The sequence below is a fragment of the Dendropsophus ebraccatus genome, chromosome 4 (genome assembly GCF_027789765.1).
Source record: "Dendropsophus ebraccatus isolate aDenEbr1 chromosome 4, aDenEbr1.pat, whole genome shotgun sequence".
Lineage (NCBI taxonomy): Eukaryota > Metazoa > Chordata > Amphibia > Anura > Hylidae > Dendropsophus > Dendropsophus ebraccatus.
In genome coordinates this window covers 101279793-101303048 of record NC_091457.1, presented here as the reverse complement: position 1 = coordinate 101303048, position 23256 = coordinate 101279793, and the positions used below count along the sequence as shown (strand labels likewise).

The 23256-nt window shown below is 43.7% G+C and overlaps 1 protein-coding gene across 1 annotated transcript; it reads right to left on the bottom strand.

The window, feature by feature from the left end:
• Positions 1-3763: 3763 nt before the first annotated feature.
• On the bottom strand, positions 3764-14278 carry EMC3 (ER membrane protein complex subunit 3). The gene is made up of 9 exons (XM_069966488.1): positions 14153-14278; positions 11932-12121; positions 11278-11335; positions 10054-10147; positions 9237-9341; positions 8171-8252; positions 6760-6839; positions 4650-4732; positions 3764-4447 (listed from the first exon to the last, which is right to left on the bottom strand). Exons 2-9 carry the CDS (start codon positions 12084-12086, stop codon positions 4319-4321), a joined length of 786 nt encoding a protein of 261 aa, XP_069822589.1. The 5' UTR covers positions 12087-12121; positions 14153-14278; the 3' UTR covers positions 3764-4318.
• Positions 14279-23256: the final 8978 nt, after the last annotated feature.

The window sequence follows — 23256 nt, the reverse complement described above, 5'->3', positions numbered from 1 at the left end:
GGAGACAGTGGTGGACTTCCGCAAGTACAGATTTCCTTCAAAACCAGTGGACATCCCAGGGACGGACACTGAGACAGTCAACACTTAACAAGTATCTGGGTGTGCTCCTCAATAATAAGCTGGACTGGGCTGATCACATGGATGCGCTGTACAGAAAGGACCACAGCAGGCTTTACCTGCTCAGGAGGCTGAGAGCCTTTGGAGTCCAGGAGGCATGTCTTAGGGCCTTTTCAACTCAGTAGTGGCATCAGCCATCTTCTTCAGAGTCGCCTGCTGGGGGAGTAGCAATTCAACCAGGAATAGGAACAGACTCGACAAGCTGATTAGAAGGGCCAGCTCTTTCCTGGGGAACCCCCGAATGCAGATGGTGGGTGACAGAAGGATATTGTGCATGGTGAGCGCCATGGTGGAGAATAACTCCCATCCTATGCACGAGACTGTTATAGCACTGGGTAGTACTGTCAGTGGCTGACTGCTTCACCCAAAGTGCGAGAAGGAACGCTGCACAATGTACACTGACTTAAGCAGAGATCATTCCATACAGAAAACTAACATTTTTTCTTTAAGCTTGTGATATCCTTTCTACCTGTATCAGGTATCTTTTTACCTTTATTTCTCTGTACCTACTGTCACTATAATGCCTTTACCTTGGAGATGTTGTTTTTGAATTATCTATGCTGCTGTAGCACACTGAATTTTCTCTACGGTGTGACCATTAACCTCTTCACGACCCAGGACGTAACTGTACATCCTGGGTCAGGTGAAGGGGGGGGGGGTCAGAGAGGGGTCAGGGTCTGCTGCGCCCCCGGCTGCTACCAGAAGCTGGGGACCGCGGCGGTTAGCGGGCATGGGCTGATCACGTTGCCAGCCAATTAGCCATTTAGACACAGCTGTCAAAGAAGACAGCTGCCTTTAAATCGCTATTTCCCACCATCATTGGTGGTCTCGTAGACGAATTGCCCCCCTGCGATTCCATCACGCAGGTGCAATCCGTTCAAGCCAGGCTGGGCCTCAGCGTTGAAATGATGCTGATCCAGACTCTGTAATCTATAGATCTGGGCTCCAGCAGCCCAGAGCAAAATTTAACACCACCCCCCCTTTTCCCATTTTATAAATAAAAATAAATCAGCAAATATATTTGGCATCGCTGCGTGCGTGCGCACCTGAACAATTAGAATATGGCATTCCTGATCTTGTACAGTATATGGTATAAGTGCAAAAAAATTCAAAAGTGTAAAATTGCACATTTTTAGTCACATCAAATCCAGAAAAATTGCGTATATGTGACTTTTTGATCCCTTTTTATTACAAACAAGCAACCGATAGAAAGTACAGATCATGGTCCAAAAATGACACCTCACACAGCCCGAAAAATTACCAAAAATTTAAATTATAAGAATGGTAATAGAGCAATTTTAAGGAACATTTAGTTTTTAGTTTTTTAAAAGCCATCAAATAAAATAAAAGTTATACAAGTTGTACCGACTTGAGGAACACAGATAATGTCAGTTTTACCATAAAGCATCTCCCTTCACTCCAAATAAAAAAAAAGGAGAGGAGAAGTCCGGCCAAAATTTTTGTTATGTTATTACTAATGGAAAGTTAGACAATTTTCTAATGTACATTAATTATGGGAAATGCTCATATACTGCTATTTCCCTTAATTTAGTGGATCATGGAGTGTTAGAATTCTCTCAGAAACAGTGACGTCACGACGAATGGTGTAATTCCTATGGAGTGTCCAGGAGGGGGCGCACTATATATAGAAGTCAATGAGTACCATTGACTTCTATATATAGTGCGCCCCTGCTGGACACTCCATTAAATCATTTGATATGTGTGTGAAAATGTTATGTACTGTACGTTTTGACAGAATACATTTATGGAATACTTTGGGGAGCAAGTGTCCTTGCTCCCCAAAGTATCCCATAAATGTATTCAATGAATACATTTGCAGGGCACCGAGCAGGGAGGGAGAGAAGTGCCATCTACCTTCCCCCTCCCTCCCTGCTCGGTGCTGGGCACATATACACAGTACTACTCCCCCATTATCTGCAGATAATGGGGGAGTAGTACCTGTGCTATCCCCATCACATCGCCGCCACCGCTCACATAAGGGCTGCTCTTCATGCTCCCTCCGCCGCTCCCCCCCTCCTCCCGGCTTCAAACGAATTATCGCGCCGCTGACTCCCTGCCGCACCTCACACTATCCCGCCGCTCCTCACACTATCTTGCCGCCGCTCTCTGCTCCTACATTCCGGCTCCCAGTCCACCCTGCATGCCGGCCGCGTCAGCCCTCCCCCACCCCGCAGGGAGCACAGGGACACCAGGAGCGCCATGCTCCCTGCGGGGTGGGGGAGGGCTGACGCGGCCGGCATACAGGGCGGACCGGGATCCGGAATGTAGGAGCAGAGAGCGGCGGGCGTGATAGTGTGAGGAGCGGCGGGGAGTCAGCGGCGGGATAGTTCGTTTGAATCCGGGGGGAGGAGGGTGAGCGGCGGAGGGGGCATGAAGAGAAGCTCTTGTGTGAGCGGTGGCGATGTGATGGGGATAGCACAGGTACTACTTCCCCATTATCTGCAGATAATGGGGGAGTAGTACTGTGTATATGTGCCCAGCACCGAGCAGGGAGGGACGGGGGAGGTAGATGGCACTTCTCTCCCTCCCTGCTCGGTGCCCTGCAAATGTATTCATTGAATACATTTATGGGATACTTTGGGGAGCAAGGACACTTGCTCCCCAAAGTATTCCACAAATGTATTCAATCAAAACGTACTGAACATTACATTTTCATACACACATCAAATGATTCAATAGAGTGTCCAGCAGGGGCGAACTATATATAGAAGTCAATGGTACTCATTGACTTCTATATATATTGTGCGCCCCTGCTGGGCATTCCATAGGAATTACACCATTCGTTGTGACGTCACTGTTTCTGAGAGAATTCTAACACTCCATGATCCACTAAATTAAGAAAAATAGCAGTATATGAGCATTTCCCGTAATTAATGTACATTAGAAAATTGTCTAACTTTCCATTAATAATTTTTTCACTAATTTTTTCCATAATTTTTTCACAGCATATTTTATGGAAAAAGTAAGTCTGTCATTGCAAAGTACAATTAGTGGTGCAAAAAATAAGGGCTCATGTGGTTCTGTAGGTGAAAAAAAATGCAAATGCTATGGCCTTTTAAAAACGAGGAAGTAAAACAACTAAAGCGAAAATTAGCTCGGTCCTGAAGGGGGTTAAAGGATTATATTATCTTATATTAATAAGCAATGTGTGACTATTATATGTATTTAAAAAATATATAGTTTTAAATCATATTTTTAAAGCACAAATCCAGAAATGTGCAAAGTTTGGTGTGGACAGACGCTGCACGCACTGGGCAATACAGGTCATACATAAGCCCTTTATAGATAATAGGACTCAAGCACAGAACTCTCTAGGCATCATACTGTTGCCTCAGCAGTTTGACTGACCAGCACATGCAACATCTTTTTCTTTTTGCAAATTGTGCATTGTAGATGAAATCCACTCAAGCTCCTATCTGACAGCTGGAATGGCAGTTCAACCTGTTGTAACCATGTAGGACATGCCTCCAGATTCCAGGCTCAATTGTGCTCTTTTCCTGGCTTTTATCAAAAGTAAAAGGTACAGGTAAACATACATACAACGGAACCTCATGCAGAGGTTCCATTCTTGGTCAAGCTAAAACGTTATATCACATGATACAGCCAAACCCAATGCAGACAAAAGATAGCTATAAACCATTTAATAAGGTTAAAGATAAATAATGTAACAAAAAAAAAACATAGGGTGGCAACCACCAGGAATAGTCCCCAAGACTTCAGAGGGAGGAAGTCCCCCTTTGCTGCCACCATAGTGATGTCACCTAATCCATGAGAAACCATGACCTAATAACTAACCAGCAGTGATGGGAGTATTAGCAGATTTCTTCTCCAAGTTATTTATCCTAATGGGTGACACTACACTGAGGAGCAGGGCTACACATTGGATAAACGATTAACATGCTCTGGGGCCTGTGGCCTCCCACTGTAGTATGTGAACAGTAATGACATTAGGAATAGCCGACATACAGGACAGAGCAGGGGGGCTAACCAGGCCAGCAGCTAGGAGGACAATGAACAAAGGTGTCTGAGTCTAAGGGCAACGTCAGGCAGAGGTCTGTGTGTAACCTGTTAGGCAGCGCACTGAGGATAAAATGAAGACACAGAGCCTACAACCACCATTCTCTCCTGCTGGGAATCCTGGAGTCAATGCTCAGAGGTAAACCAATCAACATCAGCTTGCTCAGAACATGGCAGTCTGCAGCTCTCTCTTGAACATCCCCTCAAAGTTCAGGTCTGTCCCCATCAATTCTTCCTCCAGGTCATCTAGTGCCCACTGGTGGTCAGTGAGCTCCAGGGCTTCCCACTCTGTCTGATAACAGAGAGACAGAGAGAAGCATGTATACAAAGTACAATTCAGATAATAAGTAAAAGCACGTTACACAAGGGGGAAGGAATCGGGCATAGTGTTGTTATGCTATGCTTGTTCATAACTGTGGCTTATCTTCAGCTTTCCATTCTCAGGGCAATGGACATACAAATTTGTATATGACAGCAATCATTTGCTCACTCACCTTAAAAGCCTTGTTGGTGTCGGCCGGCATAGCCATTGCAGCTCCAGTCATTTGCTCCTGCATGACACGTGACTGGTCTGCGGCTGGAATATGAAACACACATTACTTCTCCTGAGCTCAGGTATATACTGAAGAAGTGGAGAGATACTTATGCTGAGGTTCACACCTCTGGTGCCCCCTCCTAATATCCCACATTACTGATACTGGCAGACCAAGTGTATTTCCTTCCACCCGTGTCCACTAGAGAAAATCTCTGCCAGGAAGGAGAATGTCCGTACGCATAAAAGGTGCAGCTTTGGTTTAAAACACTGGGGTCTATGGGCCTGAAACCGTTTAAAGTGTAGCTATCATTTAAATCTATTTTTCAAAATATAAGCGAGTGTTTGCCCACTACTATATATGATGCTCTGTGTCCAGCATCAGGTACCTGTTTAGACAAAGCGAGAACAAGGTACAGCTGAGAATGCATTGCAGCTATGAAATTCCCTGCTACCGATTACAATAATACACTGAAGATTTAAAATCTCTTCGTACTTCTGACCACTCTCTTTACTGTCGGGGTTCCTTAGGAATCAGTCCTCGGCCCTCTCCTTTTTTCAATCTACAATTTGTCTGTCAATACCATCTCTATGCTGATGTTCTCCCTGTATCTAAGACTAAATCTTACTAAAACTAAATTTCTTGTATTCCCTCCATCTACTTACGAACCTACACCTGACATTTCTATCTGTACTACTACCATAACCCATAGATACCAAGCCCACTATCTTGGCATTATGTCTGTTTTTGTCTTTCACACTCGTTACCTGCATCTAAAAACATCTCTAGAATCCATCCCTTTCTCACTCTTGAATCAGCTGAAGCACTTGTTGTTCATTTGATTTAGTACTATATTGACTATTGTAATTCTGTTACCAATCAGCCTTCTCTTTTCTAAGGGCCCTATTCCACCGGACGATTATCGTTCAGATTATCGTTAAATCGTTCGAATCTAAATGATAAACGTTCGGTTGAAATGCAGTTAATGATTAACGACCGAACAAGAAATCTTTGATCGCTTTATAAGACCTGGACCTATTTTTATCGTTGCTGGTTGCCCATTCAGCACAGAATACAATATAAACTCCTCTTGCTCTCCACAGTGCTGCACCTCCCTACATCTCCTCCCTCACCTCTGTGTACCACCGTACCCCTGCTCTAGGCTCTGCCAATGACTTAAGGCTAACATCTTCCATATTCCGCACCTCTCACTCCAGTTTCCTGTAAACATGCCCTGAAAACACTTCTGATCAGATTCCTCAATTTATTTACCTCTACTATTACTATTCCCCTACACTCCTAGCAATTAAAGCTAATGCACCAGAAGAGTAACTAAATGAAGATTTCCACAGCATTGGATTGGCAGCAATCCTTCCTTGCATCGCTGTCCGATTCCCAAGATCTCCTTCAGTTTGTATAAATGCAAATGTCTAGTCTGTTGCACTGAAGGTGGACCCAGCGTCCCCTGGTGCAACAATATTTCCTCCCTGTCCCCTTCAGAATTAAGTCAGTCCCCGGCCCGAAGGAGATTTTGGGAACCGGGGTAGCGCTATGAGGAATGGACGGCAAAGACATAATCTAAGTGCTTACTCTGATCCAATGGTATGAACATCTTTATTTAGTAGGTCTTCAGGTACATTCGCTTTAACCTGTACATACAGAGATCGATCTGTGAATGGTTCACCCACCTTCACATGTACTATTCTAGTTATAAAACATGGTTGAACCACTGTAGAAATTAAGCACGTTAGCCCCCCTGCCTTTTGTCTTCAACACTTTCCATGCAGCTTGTAACCTCTTGCAAGCAGAGCCCCCACTCCTTCATGTTTCACTTGTTGGTTAAATGTGTATCTCTAATGTCAGATTTCTCTCTCTCTCTATACATATGCCTCCAAAACTGTACCATGCTGGAGCCATATAAATAAAATTATTATTTATACACTCTTATTTAATGATTTGATGTACAAGCCATTTTTAGTATGACTTGCGATATATAGTGTATTAAATGCATTTAACAAATAAACAGCAGCGAGTAGCCAGGGCTGCAAAGAAACTGATGAGTGCTTCTTACCATTGTCCTGTCCCAGTATCAAAGAGTAGATGCTTCTCAAGCCAAATACATTGAGAAAGTACCAGGAAGCAGAGCTAACCCTACAAAGAAATAATGTATAAGCAGAGACATCAGAGGTTCACATAGAGACGACAAATTTTATTATTTAACCATTTCAAACACTCATAACTCATGTGAGTAAAGCGGCAGTCATGCGTATGCACTGCCACTCCATTAACTGGCTACAGAACTAGAAGAGATAGCCAAGCACTGTACTCAAACTTGGGGACTCAGTACCTCCAACTGTGATCAGGTGGTTGTGATACATAAAACATTGATGTTACAGAATATCTGTATTATGCGTAGGGTAGTATGTCTAGTATGGGTGGTAGGTATATCTAGTACTCTTGGGCCAAGGAAAACCTTACTTCATTTTGCATACATAAATATGAATAGTGCAGGCAGTGCAGAAAAATCCGGTGGGAAGGCGGAGAGCTTAGATGAGGGGTTGGGGAACACCCACCAGTGCAACAATTTAACAAATGAATTAAACTTTTGCTAAATAAAAGAAAAACAGCTAAATGGATTGGGCACCAAAAGGTTTGAGTCAGCAGGTAACAGACTACAAGAATGAACCTACTGTTAATAATAATAATAATGATATTGTATTGTATTGTATTGTATAGCACCAACAGATTCCGCAGCGCTCAAAGGGAATCTGTCAGCACCTATTTTGGTTCTGAGGTGCTGACAGTGTGATGAAGGTCTGTGTCTCCTAGAGCGGTGTCATACCTTTCTTTTTCAGATCAGTGCTGTAGTTTGTCTTCTTAACTGTCAAAGAGGGGGAGTGGTAATGTCTTTGTGCCGCACTTTGGCCCGCCTCACCATTACCTCCTCCCATCTTGTCTTGAGTATTCATGGTGCCCGTCCCCCGGCCTCCTGGAGACTTCATCTGTAGCTTCCTGGTTCTGTGTACTGCGCGCGCTCCCGCGGCCTGATTTGCGCATGTGCTATAGTGTGTCTGAGGGCCAAAGCCTATGCCCTCAATGGCTTCGCTCAGTGCAGCGCCGACGCACTTCCGGGCATGTAAGAATCACACCGCGGGAGCGCACGCGCGCAGTACACAGAATCAGGAAGCTACAGATAACGTCGCCAGGAGGCCGGGGGACGGGCGCCATAAATATTCAAGACAAGCTGGGAGGAGGTAATGGTGAGGCGGGCCAAAGTGCGGCATGAAGACATCACCACTCCCCTTCTTTGACAGTTGTGAAGACAAACTACAGCACCAATCTGAAAAAGAAAGGTATGACACCGCACTAGGAGACACAGACCTTCATCACACTGTCAGCACCTCAGAACCAAAATAGGTGCTGACAGATTCCCTTTAAGTTTCCCTCTATTGTATCTCTCCATACATTTATGGTTCTCTTACCAGGAGGCATCTAGTGAGAGTAGCTCAATCCCCTGTTGTAACATAGGCTTGAAGCGCAAGGTTAGTGGGAATGGAACTTTAGCTGGAAAACAAAGAGATTACACCATTCGAAAGAAGATCATACTATAGTAACCCCTTAAAGGAGAAGTGCCGCTGCCGTGCTGGACTGCCGCTCTGGGACCCCCGTTGGGCTCCTGAATCTCCTTCACAGCTGACATCATGTCCAGGTTGATGGACTGCCAACTTAGCCAGTCAGTGACTGGGGTAGGACACTGCTGCAGTCACTGATTGGATGAGCATGCAATCCATCAACCGGTTTGGGCATCTTCCCCTTGTCAACGCAACTCGGGGAAAATACCTTCCATCTGGGGTCCTGGAGCCTGTGACCTTGTGCTTCAAATGCACGGGGAGAGGTAAGTAGTGGTAAGTCCGGCAAATTTTTTCAAATCGATGGACTTCTCCTTTCATCTAATTTCACATATATATATATATATATATATATATATATATATATATATATACACGTCAGGGGTTGCTGCACTTGAAAGCAGTGACAGATTGGCGCAGTGATAGATTGACTTAAACTGCAGCCAGGAACTGGTGACAGGTCCCGGCAACCAGCCAGGAATGTATCACCGCTAGCCTCAGCCAGGGATCGCTCATTACAGACAGTGTGAAGTGGCAGAAGGGATTGGCTTTTGACAGCCCTTCCATCTCTGATCTCCTCCATAGTGTCAGCCCTGCATTACCACTAGCCCTGGAGTGCTCATGACCAAATTCACCGGCCCTTAGGTCTTCATCATCAACATTAGCCTTGGAATTGCCATCATCCTCATCACCACCACCAACAACTACCCCAGAGAGCATTCACTAGCCCTGGACCCCTCGCTATCAAAAGCCAGGAAGCCTTCACCATTATCAGGCCTGGAGTTCTCATCCCCAGCCCTGTAGCTTCTGTCATTATCAGCTCTAAACTCCTAGTTCTCATAATCACCACCATCAGCTCTAGAGCTCTCACATCATCACCAGCACAAGGGCTCAGACCATCATTACCACCACCACTCACTTGTCACAAATCCAGAGAAGGTCATATTGATCCAACCTCCGATGAGGATCATGGGCAAGACATTGGTCACATTGCCCTTCATCATATCTGTCAGCATTGTGGGATCTGAATAAAACAAGACAAAATTAATATCCGTACACTGGAAGAACAAAGCATCAGCAAACTATGACAGCCAACATGTTTTCTATACAGACTGTTACAACACATGCTGCTAAAAAGGAGGCCCTGCCATATGTATTAGGCCTTATTCACACTTTTATATCCAAATTGCTTGTGTATTTTTTTTTTTTATTTAAAACCCACGCAGGAAGAATACAATAAAATATTTTATTTTCATTTCAGTTTTTTTGTATATGTATTTTCCCATACTCTGTGTGTTCCCACAGATCTGCATTTATCCCATTTGAGTCACACAGACGTCATTGGGTTAAAATAAAGGCATGTGTCATTTTTATAGTTTGCATGTTTGCATCTGTTCCTTTTTTACATCCATATTTCTGCAAAATTAGCAAAGCAGCAAAATAATAGTTAAATCTAAACAAGAAGCAGAACAAATACAGGTGAAGAGTGGACAAAACAGGGAACAGATACTGATCCAATACAGAACCAAGAACATAAGAAATTGTAAAAAAAAACAAGTTCAGTATTACATATTGATCTGTATTTTTATTGAGAAGCATAAACAATGCCTTATACGCAGAGTGTTACCTCATACACTACAAAAAATTAGAGATTGGGAATAAATGTCATGGCATACAGTTAAATGTCATCATGTAGGGCCCTCAATCACCCACACATCACACAGAGACATGCTCACCTGTCATTGGGGATGGGGGGACAACTTTCCTCTTTGTCTTTTTAAAAAATCCATCTTCTGCATTGTTAAAGAAGAACTTTCTCATCAGAAAAGACTGGAGAGTGAAAACAATCAGAAAAAAGGGCATCAGACATTATGTCAAAAGTTATCAAAGGGAATCATTAAGTGACAATTTACTAGTTAGCAGGGTACCTTTGCCTTAGCTCTTGGGGGAAGGGATGATGCACAATACCATATGTTCCACTGTAATCAAGTGTCAAAGAGGAGCTGTAGACAGTAGAGCGGCACACGTGCGTTGAGGGGCTGAAGCCAATGCCCACAGTCGGGACACTTAGTGCGCGTATGCCGCTGCCCTGGTCTACGGCACCTGTGCGAACAATGAAGAGAAGAGGCACGCGGCCTGTGATATCATTGGCAAACTGTCTGGATGCTGCACATGGCCCTTGACAGAATCAGTGCATGCACAAACATGGAGGCTGGCACGAGCGTGCAGAAGGAAGTCTGGTGCAGAATATTCATGGAGAAAGGGTAGGAGGGAGTGGTGAGGCATGCAAGAGTGCACGGCAAGTACAAGATATAAAATTGTGCAGCATCCCCTCCCTTGAGAGGTAAAGGAACCCTTCTATCTACTAAACTGTTACTTAATGCACACTGTCAGTGTCTCCGGGAGGCTCCAGGTGCTGACAAATTCCCTTTATAGTCCATGGAGTGGAAGAGCTGGATCTTCAGCAACCTGGGAAGTGGAGCATATTGCCGCTATTTCCCCACTGGCTGTATTTCAGGATGACAGCAGGTGTCAGGATTGAGACCTGCTGTAATCAATACGTTTTGACATTTAACTTTTAACACTTCTAACAGTCACAGGCCTCCTAATAATTCTGGTGTATCTGTGACTGCGCACCACACTCAACAATCTACGTCACCTACAAGCTGGCATACATTTCTTCTGCTGGATCCATGCTCCTCCCTCCCACATGGTGAAAGCCACATAAAAACACCTAAAAAGAACTAATCCGTGTGCAAATGGGGCTTACTCAGAAATCTACAACTTCTGTACATGCCACATAGAAATCCCTCCCTATAGTGTTATGGGCACTGTCAGGACAAGAAAGAAATTTATATAACACTGAAAAAGTATGTGAAATGTAGAATGTGTTACCTCTGTTATGGTGCTGAAAGGAGTGTTAAAACAATATGGGAGGGGTACACATGGCAGTCACATACCTGCTTAGAAATGTATTTGCCATTTTCTCTGAGAATTCTGCTCCGAATCAGCACCTGGCTGTGAGAGAAAACACAATACACATAGTAAGGGCGACAAATATTATATCTACTCTCAATATAACCCATGTCAAAAAGTTATTGATTTCTTAAAGGGATTGTCTCACAACAGAAATACCCTGTGATTAGAAAGAGCATGGGGTAACAATTCATAATGCTATAAAGGAAGGGCATGCTATAATAATAAAAAAAATATGATGATGACAAAAAAAAAGTGTACGCTATAAAAATGACATCTCATCCTAGGACAGTGGGTATAGTATAATATAATAAATAGATCCCATCCTACAATAGTAGGTATACATTCTATAAAAAGATAACACCTTATGATAGAAGATACAGCATGCTAAAACATTAAAATCCCACACTATGTAACCACATACCACAGTATAGTGTGTAACTTCTCAGACGTGACTGGTTGTCAGCAGTAATAGATGGAATAGCTGTAGTATAAGGTGTGTGGATCCCTTGTCACAATGCAATTATATTACCGTTATAGTCAGTGATGTCAGTACAAGGGGGCGGGGCTGTGACAACTCCTTTGTGTACATAAAAGTTGAATGGCGCAATAAACAAAGCAGCAGCAGACGACCTTACCTGTCAGACACCTGCTCCTGTGTCAGCTTCTTGTCACTCTGCAGCAGGATGGAGACATAATGACGGATCATACCGACAAAGAAAGTGATAAAGACGATGGGCAGGACGACCCATAACCGAATGTTAGAGTCCAGTAACAGCTCCGGCTCCGTCATGGTTACACACACTGGTGTGGATGTTAGATAAGTCTCTGTAATTAAAGCAAATTCATTAGAAAACAGAAGCTGCTGATGGATATTACCTGACAGTCCTGCACCCCCAATGTAATAATGATGGTGGATTTTTATCTCAGCCCATAAGGCCGATTCTGCAGAATATCGCTCTGTGTAATAAAGACAACAATTAGTCATACAGCCAACAGCTGGCTGATCATTGACTTTTAACATGTTAAAAAACACACTGACTGTGCATCGCAACATGTAAGGAAATAATAAAGATTATACTTATGTGTTCATGACCCCCCCACCCCCCTTTCCTACCTCAGAGCTCTGATCCCTCCTATTATATACAGATTAGGGGGTGATGTAATGATGATAGATATTATGTTACCTGACAGTGCTGCCCCTCTTATATTCAGAGCAGGGGTGTAATGTATATAATGTAATAATACTGATAAATAGGGATGAGCAAATTTACAGTGCTAGAACTTATGCTGGGGCTGTTCCAGGAACCAGGAGTTAAGCGGAACACAGTTGGCAGCCAGCTGACAAGCCATTGGCCAAGCAGAGCACTATAACTTCGCTCATCCTTACTGATAAACTATATAATCTGACCTCACAGCCCTGCCCTTTCTTATTATATGCAGACCCAGGTGTGAGGTAGGAATACTGATAATCTACATTATTTTACCTCACAGTTTTCATCTCTTCCACCATACAGAGGCCCAGGTATGAGATAATACTGATCATGGATATAATCTTACATCTCTGTCACCTCTTATTATATACAGACTAGGATGATATGTGATAACACTAATGATAGATATGTTACCTCACAGCCCCTGTCCCCTCTTATATATACTGGATCGGGGTGTAATGTAATAATACTGATGATTGATATTATCCTACCTCCCAGCCCCATTCCCTCTTATAATATACAGACGCTAGGTATCATGTTACCTCACAGCCCCTGTCCCCTTTTATTATATACAGACTCAGGGTGGGATAATTCTGATAATGGATATTATGTTACCTTACAGCCTTGCCCCCCCCCCCCCCCCCCCCCCCCCCCCCCTTATTATATACAGGGTCATGGTATGATGTGATAGCACTAATGATGGATATTATGTTACCTCACAGGCCTGTGCCCTCCTATTATATACAAACTCTGAGTGTGATAGTACTGATGATGAATATTCTGTTACCTCACAGTCCTGTCCCCTCTTATTATATACAGACTAAGGCTGCGTTCACACTACGTATATTTCAGTCAGTATATGTATATTTCAGTCAGTATATTTCAGTCAGTATTGCAACCAAAACCAGGAGTGGATTAAAAACACAGAAAGGATCTGTTCACACAATGTTGAAATTGAGTGGATGGCCGCCATATAACAGTAGATAACTGCCATTATTTCAATACAACAGCTGTTGTTTTAAAATAACAGCAAATATTTGCCATTAAATGGCGGCCATCCACTTAATTTCACCATTGTGTGAACAGATCCTTTCTGTGTTTTTAATCCACTCCTGGTTTTGGTTGCAATACTGACTGAAATATACTGACTGAAATATACATATACTGACTGAAATATACGTAGTGTGAACGCAGCCTCAGGGTGTGATAATCATGATGATGGATCTTCTGTTACCTCACAGTCCCTGTCCCCTCTTATTATATACAGACTCAGTGTGTGATGTAATAATACTGATGATAGATATCATGTTACCTCACAACCCTGTCCCCTTTTATTATATACAGACTCAGGGTGTGATAATACTGATGATGGATATTCTGTTACCTCACAGTCCTGTCCCATCTTATTATATACTGGATCTGGGTGTGATGTAATAACACTGATGATGGATATTCTGTTACCTCACAGTCCTGTCCCTTCATATTACACAGAGCCCAGGAGTGAACACTTTGGTTATCCCTTTGTGATGTAATAATAATCGATACTGTATTCTGTTACCTCGCTGCTCCCACCTCTGTATATACACTGACCACTGGTGTATATTCCCTTATGACGTAATATTGTGCATGATGGATATTCTATTACCTCACAGTCAGTAATATACAGCCCGGGGACGACTCTGCTCTGTTCACTCTTCTACCGCTAACCGGCCGCCCTGAGAGGAACCTCGCCGTCATCCAGCGCACTCCGGATCACAAACCACTCACCTGATTGGCTGCGCAGCACAACTCCCAGGACGCTGATTGGTTTGTCCACTTGTCTATCATTCATTAGCTTAGAATGTTTCTTATTATGACCGTGATGTCTGACTAATCGGGTTGCGAGAAAGGCGGAAGAGGGCGGATACCAACGTGGAGAACCCTGCCGGCTTCCGTCCGTAGTCATGGCGATAGGGAAACAGATCCGCCTTGTAGCCGCCATCTTTCCCTTTGAAACGCTATCTATGAGCAGTGCAGGGTCTGGTCGTAAGATGCAGTCTTGTTACATGACTGTTCCTAATCTGACAAGAGTCTGCAGGAATCTAAATAGCTGCAAAGTTGTCTCTCTTTTTTAACGGAGCAGAATGGAGGGTAGGAGGATCCTAGAGTGGTGAATAGATGGCGGGGCAGGCTAGAGAAGTTTGGATTGAGGAGTCTAGATAGTGCTAGATGGACAGAGGAGGGGTGCTGGGTAATTAGGGGGCAGAGGAGTCTAGATAGTGCTATATGGACAGAGGAGGGGTGCTGGGTAATTAGGGGGCAGAGGAGTCTAGATAGTGCTATATGGACAGAGGAGGGAGGGGTGCTGGGTAATTAGGGGGCAGAGGAGTCTAGATAGTGCTATATGGACAGAGGAGGGGTGCTGGGTAATTAGGGGGCAGAGGAGTCTAGATAGTGCTATATGGACAGAGGAGGGGTGCTGGGTAATTAGGGGGCAGAGGAGTCTAGATAGTGCTATATGGACAGAGGAGGGGTGCTGGGTAATTAGGGGGCAGAGGAGTCTAGATAGTGCTATATGGACAGAGGAGGGGTGCTGGGTAATTAGGGGGCAGAGGAGGGGTGATGGGTTATTAGGGGGCAGAGGAGTCTAGATAGTGCTGTATGGGCAGAGGAGGGGTGCTGGGTTATTAGGGGGCAGATGAGGGGTGCTGGGTTATTAGGGGGCAGAGGAGGGGTGCTGGGTAATAAGGGGGCAGATGACAATGGGGTGGGGGAGCAGGATAGAGGGCATGCAGGGGTGTAGCTATACTGGAGCCCATAGTTTCTTCCCCGTATGAGGTCAGTACTACAGTATTAGGCTATGTTCAGACTCCGTTAGAGACCGTCCATTCCGTGACCCGGCCAGGTCACGGAACGGCCAGTCTCTGAAAAGATCATCCCGGCCGGTACTGCAGTACCGGCCGAATAATCTTTGCAGCCGCAGAGTTCTGATGCGGGGGCATTTGTGTGTGTCCTTATCAGAACTCCCCACTGCACACTATGGAGCGTGCGTCCGGAGCCGCTCGCTCCATAGTGTGCGCTGACATGTCAGTTTTCTACGCCGTCACAAGAGATTCCGGCCGGAGCGTATACCATGTGTATACTCTCCGTCCGGGATTCCATAGAAGACAAAGCAGCGTACTTTTACGAAAAAGATACGTTGTGTGAACACAGCCTTAAACGAAGCATTGTAGTTGAGAACCCATTGGCTTCAGGTTACACCCCTAATCGCATGCAGAAAGGTGACAGGACAGTACGCCTCATCCCTTTTTGGGGTGCTTCTACAATACACCTGTTTCATTACTTTAGCTTATACACATATGGGTTCAGTGGATGTTACATTCTTGCCTCTCTTCTTAACCCAGGGGTGTTTACTCCACAGTTCAATAGGATGTTAAAAACTATGGATTGGATGTCTTTCTGTATTATGGAGGTCTCTCTTCTTCCACTTTAAAAAAATACAGCATTCTCATATAGGAAATGGTCCTGTGTTTCTTTAGGCAAAATTATATCTTTAATAAAATACAAGGTTGGCTTGCCCAGAAGCTGTATACCAAATGCCACTTGCATCGCACCTCTCCAGCTCCATACATGTACAGTCATGGCCAAAAGTTTTGAGAATGATATAAATATTAATTTTTACAAAGTCTACTGCTTCAGTTTTAAAAATGGCAATTTGCATATACTCCAGAATGTTATAAAGAGTGATCAGCTTAACAGCAATTACTTGCAAAGTCAATATTTGCCTAGAAAATTAACTTTATCCCCCAAAACACATTTCAACATCATTGCAGCCCTGCCTTAAAAGGACCAGCTAACATTGTTTCAGTGATTGCTCCATTAACACAGGTGTGGGTGTTGATGAGGACAGGGCTGGAGATCAATCTGTCATGATTAAGTAAGAATGACACCAATGGACACTTTAAAAGGAGGCTGGTGCTTGGCATCATTGTTTCTCTTCTGTTAACCATGGTTATCTCTAAAGAAACACGTGCAGTCATCATTGCACTGCACAAAAATGGCCTGACAGGGAAGAGTATCGCAGCTAGAAAGATTGCACCTCAGTCAACAATCTATCGCATCATCAAGAACTTCAAGGAGAGAGGTTCCATTATTGCCAAAAAGGCTCCAGGGCGCCCAAGAAAGACCAGCAAGCGCCAGGACCGTCTCTTAAAAGTGTTTCAGCTGCGGGATCGGGCTACCAGCAGTGCAGAGCTTGCTCAGGAATGGCAGCAGGCAGGTGTGAGTGCATCTACACGCACTGTGAGGCAAGGCCTGGTCTCTAGGAGGGCAGCAAAGAAGCCACTTCTCTCCAGAAAAAACATCAGGGACAGACTGATATTCTGCAAAAGGTACAGGGAGTGGACTGCTGAGGACTGGGGTAAAGTCATTTTCTCTGATGAATCCCCTTTCCGATTGTTTGTGACATCTGGAAAACGGCTTATTCAGAGAAGACGAGGTGAGCGCTACCACCAGTCTTGTCTCCTGCCAACTGTAAAGCATCCTTAAACCATTCATGTGTGGGGTTGCTTCTCAGCCAAGGGAATCGGCTCTCTCACAGTCTTGCCTAAAAACACAGCCATGAATAAAGAATGGTACCAGAATGTCCTCCAAGAGCAACTTCTCCCAACCGTCCAAGACCAGTTTGGCGATCAACAATGCCTTTTCCAGCATGATAGAGCACCTTTCCATAAAGTAAAGGTGATAATGGCTCAGGGAACAAAATAGAGATTTTGGGTCCATGGCCTGGAAACTCCCCAGATCTTAATCCCATTAAGAACTTGTGGTCAATCATCAAGAGACAGGTGGACAAACAAAAACCAACAAATTCTTACAAAATGCAAGCATTGATTGTGCAAGAATGGACTGCTGTCAGTCAAGATTTGGTCCAGAAGTTGATTGAAAGCATGCCAGAGAGAATTGCAGAGGTCCTGAAGAAGAAGGGTCAACACTGCAAATATTGACTTGCTGCATTACCTCATTCTGTCAATATAAACTTTTGTTATTCATAATATGAATGCAATTATATTTCTGTATGTGATAAAAACATCTGACAAACACATATAAAAACCAGAGGGCAGCAGATCATGTGAAAATATATTTGTGTCATTCTCAAAACTTTTGGCCATGACTGTACACAGCAGCAGGAAGGTAGCTAACTTTGTGCTGTTCTGCAGCTCAGAAGAGAGCCCATCCCGTGATGAATGCAACTGGCTGTCAATCACAGCTGCACTCCCAATGCAGATGTTGAAACCAGTGTTTTGCCAGTCTAACTTCATAGACGCAGTGGTCAATAGCATTGCTTCATCTATGAGGTTGACAGGGAGGGGGCTTTCTATCTCCCATCAACAACCCTGCACAGGGTTCTGATGGTTACCATGGCAGTTAGAGGCCAAATTATGGCCCCTGAGCCTGCCATATACAAAAGCCTGTGGGGCCCTGCCACAGGCAGAATTGACTGACTGAGGGGTGGGGGCAAAGCTTTGGTTGTATAAAAGGGGCTGAAGTTTAGTGTATACTGTATCATTTTAGTATGACATTTATAATATCACTCAACTCACCATAAAATCAGAATCAGTGGGAGCTGATGACGGCCATTGCTGCTACTAATGATAGGCACTACTGCTACTAAGGATGGCCACTGTGGCTACGGTTGATGGATACCTGTCTGGTTGAGTGCCCGATAGCAGAGTGCACTGTACTCCTCCCCCTTCTCCTAGTGCAACGGACCAGCACTGAACACTCCATGGCCTGCAGATCAGTGGATGGGCACCCCTAATTTGTACCACATGGTATATGCCAGCAAAACACTGTTATTGAATTACAATTTTTCTTTTCATCTCACCTCCTCAAAAATGTAATGGTACCAATAAAAACTACAGCTCTTCCCATAAAAAAGCAGGCCCTCACGCAACCCAAAAATAAAAAGATTATGGCTGTCAAAATGTGCCGCAAAAAGGATTTTTACAGTGTTTTTCCAGGAAAACAATTTATGGAATATCCAGAGGATATAAAGCGATTGGTGGGTGGTGCAACAACTGTGACCCTGACTGATCATAAAAATAGGGGTCCTGAATGCTCCTTTGTAAATGGAACAACTGTATCACCACTGGACCACAGCCTAATTCATACAGTACGGGACTCTCTCGTTCATAATATGGCTGAGCATGTGACAGGCACCTCACTCAGCATCTACCACGCCTTTACGACACAGAGAAAGAAGCATGGTCACATGCTCCTCCATATTATGGACTAGATTGCTGTTCACAGTGTCAGAAGGTACGGCACAGCAATGGGGGGGGGGGGGGGTGACTTGTACACAATGTGGCACAGCAGGGGCTCCAATAATGTAAAAACGCACATTGAACAAAAATACTACATAGAGGTTACTGGGGGAATAAAGAGTCATATGAGAACCAAGTATGATGTCTCTACTACACAAAATTGTAATTTATGGTGTATTTAGACAGATGTATCTGACAGCTTTTTGAAGCCAAAGCCAGGAACAGAATAAAAACAGAGAACAGGTTCATAAAGGAAGGACAGATTTCTCCTCTTCTCAAATCCATCCCTGGCTTTGGCTTCAAAAATCTGTCAGATAAATCTCTCTAAACACTCCATTACAACATGCACATGTCATACAGCAGTGTAGGAGCATTACACAGGTTAGAGGTTAAATGTGCATACACCCAACATATACAGAGCAGGGGGAGGATTACATACATTACACTCATTAAACCTCTACATGTAATAGAGACCAAGATCAGAGATCTACATACTGCATTGAGCATATAATTACCAGAATCTCACATTTTAGGAGGTCTACTGTACAGTGTAGTAGCTACTATTGTGTATGGCCATTGTCTGATATTGTGTGATCGCCCTATTCTGATGAGCCTATAGAAGGAAAGCCTCCATTGGTGTACACTGGATAAATAAAAAGATGGCAGTCTAGGGGCCCATATGGTTTCAAAGTTTAACATAGATATATATATATTTTATTCAGTCCTGATATTTTATCAGTCAGCCTGATAATCATGTTTATTCTGGTGATCAGCTCAGTTACAGTGGGCGCTGCAGATTGTATCCAGTATCTCACAATCATTTTCCGTGCCTGGTAAAGAATTAATAGTAATACTAGTAGTCTGGTGTTACATACATAGACATAAATCACACATAACAGAGGTACACATGTAATTATCAAGCCATACATGAGGACTGAGGGCCCTGCTCGCAAGAGCTTACAGACTCTATATATGGCTATTTCAAATCCAGATGGCTCTGTATTAGTAGTAACCAGACCCAGAAGACACTTCAATGGCTCATTAGGTAATGCGATTCCATGAACATGCTTGATCAGTTAGCACCTTGATCAGTTAAAGGGGTTATCCAGTGCTACAAAAACATGGCCACTTTCTTTCAGAGACAACACGACTCTTGTCTCCAGTTTAGGTGCAGTTTGCAATTAAAGGGGTAATCCAGCGCTACAAAAACATGGCCACTTTTCCCCTACTGTTTTCTCCAGTTCAGGTGTGGTTTGCAATTAAGCTCCATTTACTTCAATGGAACTGAGTTTCACAACCCCATCCAAACTGGAGATAACAGTAGGGGGAAAGTGGCCATGTTTTTGTAGCGCTGGATAACCCCTAAAAGCTCCAATTTCTTCAATGGAACTAAGCAGAAAAACCCTGCCCAAGCTGAAGACAAGAGTGGGGTTGTCTCTGGAAGAAAGTAGCCATGTTTTTGTAGTGCTGGATAACCCCTTTAACACCTTCCTCCAATATCATTCCAGGACAGCACAACCCCACATCAAGTGTAGGATATGAGCATTCTCTGCCTGACAACATAGACAGGAGGAGTCGTCCAACCCTATCATAATGCAAAAACCTGGTTGTTTGTTAAACCAGGTAGATTAAAAAGGGTTGCGCCATTCTATGCGTTTAAGGGTCCATTTACACAGAAAGATTATTCACTGATAAGCACTGTAGCTGCCTGAACATAGACCAGCATATACAGTCATGGTTTGTGGAACTGGTTGGGAATTAATGAAATAGTTACTCCGCAGAGCCCTAATCTTATAATCATCATCATATCTATCTGGGATTTAGAGACAGAAGGATTTGGGTAGCTTCCAACCATAGAAGATATGTGCTTAGTTCTTTAAGATGCCTGGAAGAACCTCCCTGCCATTTTTTCCCCACCTGCCTAAGATTTTTGCACAGTATTGTATATATTATAAACTGTAATTAATTTAGAAAAAAACTCAATCACACCACACACTTACATTACACCTTCAGGGTATAAACACACACACCGTATACGCAGCGTATTTACTGATACGCAGCAGATACGCAGCAGATTAGATCTAAATAACTGCACACAGCATCAAGTCTTCACCATCAAATCTGCTGCGTATCTGCTGCATATACGGTGTGTGTGTTTGTACCCTTAGGAGATAGAGCCCCTGAAGGCAGAGCTTAAAGAGTCTGTCAGCAGGTTTAAGGTTTATTTACACAGAAAGATTATCTGACAGATTATCTTCCAAAGATTTGAAGCCAAAGCCAGGAATGGATTTGAAGAAAAATCTCAGGCTTTCCTTTATGACCTGATCTCTGTTTATAGTCTGTTTCTGGCTTTGGCTCCAAACCTTTGGCAGATAATCTGTTGGTGTAATAGGACCATAAGGGTAGCATAAACTAGTGACAGAGAAGTTGAACAGAATGATGTATCACTTACATTGGTATGTGCAGCTGATCCAGAGATATCCTCCTAAATAGCAAAGATTCCGAGAACTGCACACAAGTCCTCTCCATTATGTGCATATGTTCAATAGTCCTAGATATTCATGAGAAACAGCACACTTTGCCCATCACCCAGGAACTGGCAGTTTTTTATCTATACTGTTTATGTATACTGTGTATAAGCCCAGCAGCTGGAGGGTGAAGGAAGTGATATAAGTTATACAAGGTTCTATTCAGCATTTGTCACTAGTTCAAGCTGCCCTCATTTAAGGCAGCATAAATCTAGTAACAGACTCCCTTTAAGGGTAGGTTCACACATCTGCTGCATATATTAAGCTGCTGTTTTTTTCTTTTTTTTTTGCTTTCTTGCAAAAACAGCACCACAGCTGGCTTCAGGTTGTGTGTGGTAGCACTGGGTCTCTTAGGATTGGTCTTGTTTCACTGCAAGTGCCTAAGCATTGTGGGGGTTTGCCGCGCCATATATGTACCACTATTTTTTGGTGTTTATTCGGTGGCTTCACCTAGATCTTCACAATGCTGCGGTAGCCCTTGCAGGACTGTGGTGGAGTCCTACGAAGTTTTGCTGAGTACACTATATATAGTGATCCTTCAACTCTATCAACACCATTATGGACTATTCTTAAGGTTTGGTCTGTGGTCCACAAGAATGTGTCCTCCTTCCTTCTCTCTCCTAGAACTCCTCTTAGGCTTAACCCTCATCTACCGAACCTTTTGGATCTTCCAGGAGCGGTCCTATGGGGTAACCATGGCGTTAGATATCTCTCCCATGTTTTTACTTGAGCCCCAATTTTTCTCCTTTGAAACCAATTGTGAATTATATAATGTCCCATGTACAGCCTTCACTATTTACAACTAAGGCATGCGGTTAAGACCCAATTCGGTAGTCTTAATGTCCCACAGGACTTTTCTTTCTCTGAAAACCTCTTGGGCACCACAGATCTTTCCAAACCGTTAACATAAAGAGTTACTTACTGTTGCATTCAAAGGAGGGCTCCCTGTTTCAGAGAGCTTATGGTAAATAGGTAATAGACACTGCCTCACTCTCTGAGGAGCAATGGAAAGTAATTGCGTGTTCATATTATTCTACTGTTGTGAGCGCCAGCGACCGCCTGATCCAATTTAGGTCCCTGCAGAGAACTTATTATATTCCTGAGTGATTTCGGAGAATTGGGGTTTCTACTTCTGATTCATGCTTTCGCTGTCAGGCAGCCGTTGGGAGCTTCTTACATGCAGTGTGGCATTGCCATTGCGGTTGGTTTTCCAGTTTTTGGCGGATAAAAAAAAATATGGATCCACTAATGTTAGATGTCACCACGGATTAGTACTCCTTCCTTTGTATTCACAAGTGGGCTGGGAGAGGGCAGACAGTGGCATGGCTGTGTGAGTGTCTGATTTTGTCTTGTGTATCTCCGAGTCTTCTTGGTCATGCCCATATTCTGTGTTGGGATTATTTGAACCTTCACATGACTGCACCTCTAGATGTTAGCTCCTGTTTGCCTATTCATGGACTTTACGTTATGATGTTCCTGTTACTTACTGTGCAGTACACATTATTGTAAGTAAGGAGGCTTTGTTATGTATTGTCTCTCATCTGATTTATTTGAAAATGTTAAAGTTTTTGAAAGAAATTATCAGGAACCTGTAAACCGCTTCTTACCTGGATGATATTTTTTTTCTGTAGGATTGATGGCCTCGTATCAGCTTTGGTCTCCATGGACATCATTAGATGACAGCTTACAGTGGATACGACATGCTGCCCCTAGGCCCAGCTACAGACATCCCCTCCCAGCACATGCACTACATGTGAACTGCTATGAGATCATGGTAAAGCCAGGGAGAAGACGTGCAGGGGCCTACAGAGATGGGTACAAGGGAATCATAGCACCTCAGCCACTGCTGTTACAAGGCCTTGATGTGGTCTTTGGCAGCTTCATCACTGTTCAGCCTCCCATGCGGTGCAGATCTCTCT

Excerpts from the sequence above, each read along its gene's own strand:
- EMC3 (XM_069966488.1), bottom strand. The coding sequence starts at position 12,086 with ATGACGGAGCCGGAGCTGTTACTGGACTCTAACATTCGGTTATGGGTC. Across the intron at positions 4,733-6,759 it reads GATACTGGGACAGGACAATG|CCGCAGACCAGTCACGTGTC; the intron begins GTAAGAAGCACT and ends TTCATATTCCAG. Across the intron at positions 4,448-4,649 it reads ACACCAACAAGGCTTTTAAG|ACAGAGTGGGAAGCCCTGGA; the intron begins GTGAGTGAGCAA and ends CTCTGTTATCAG.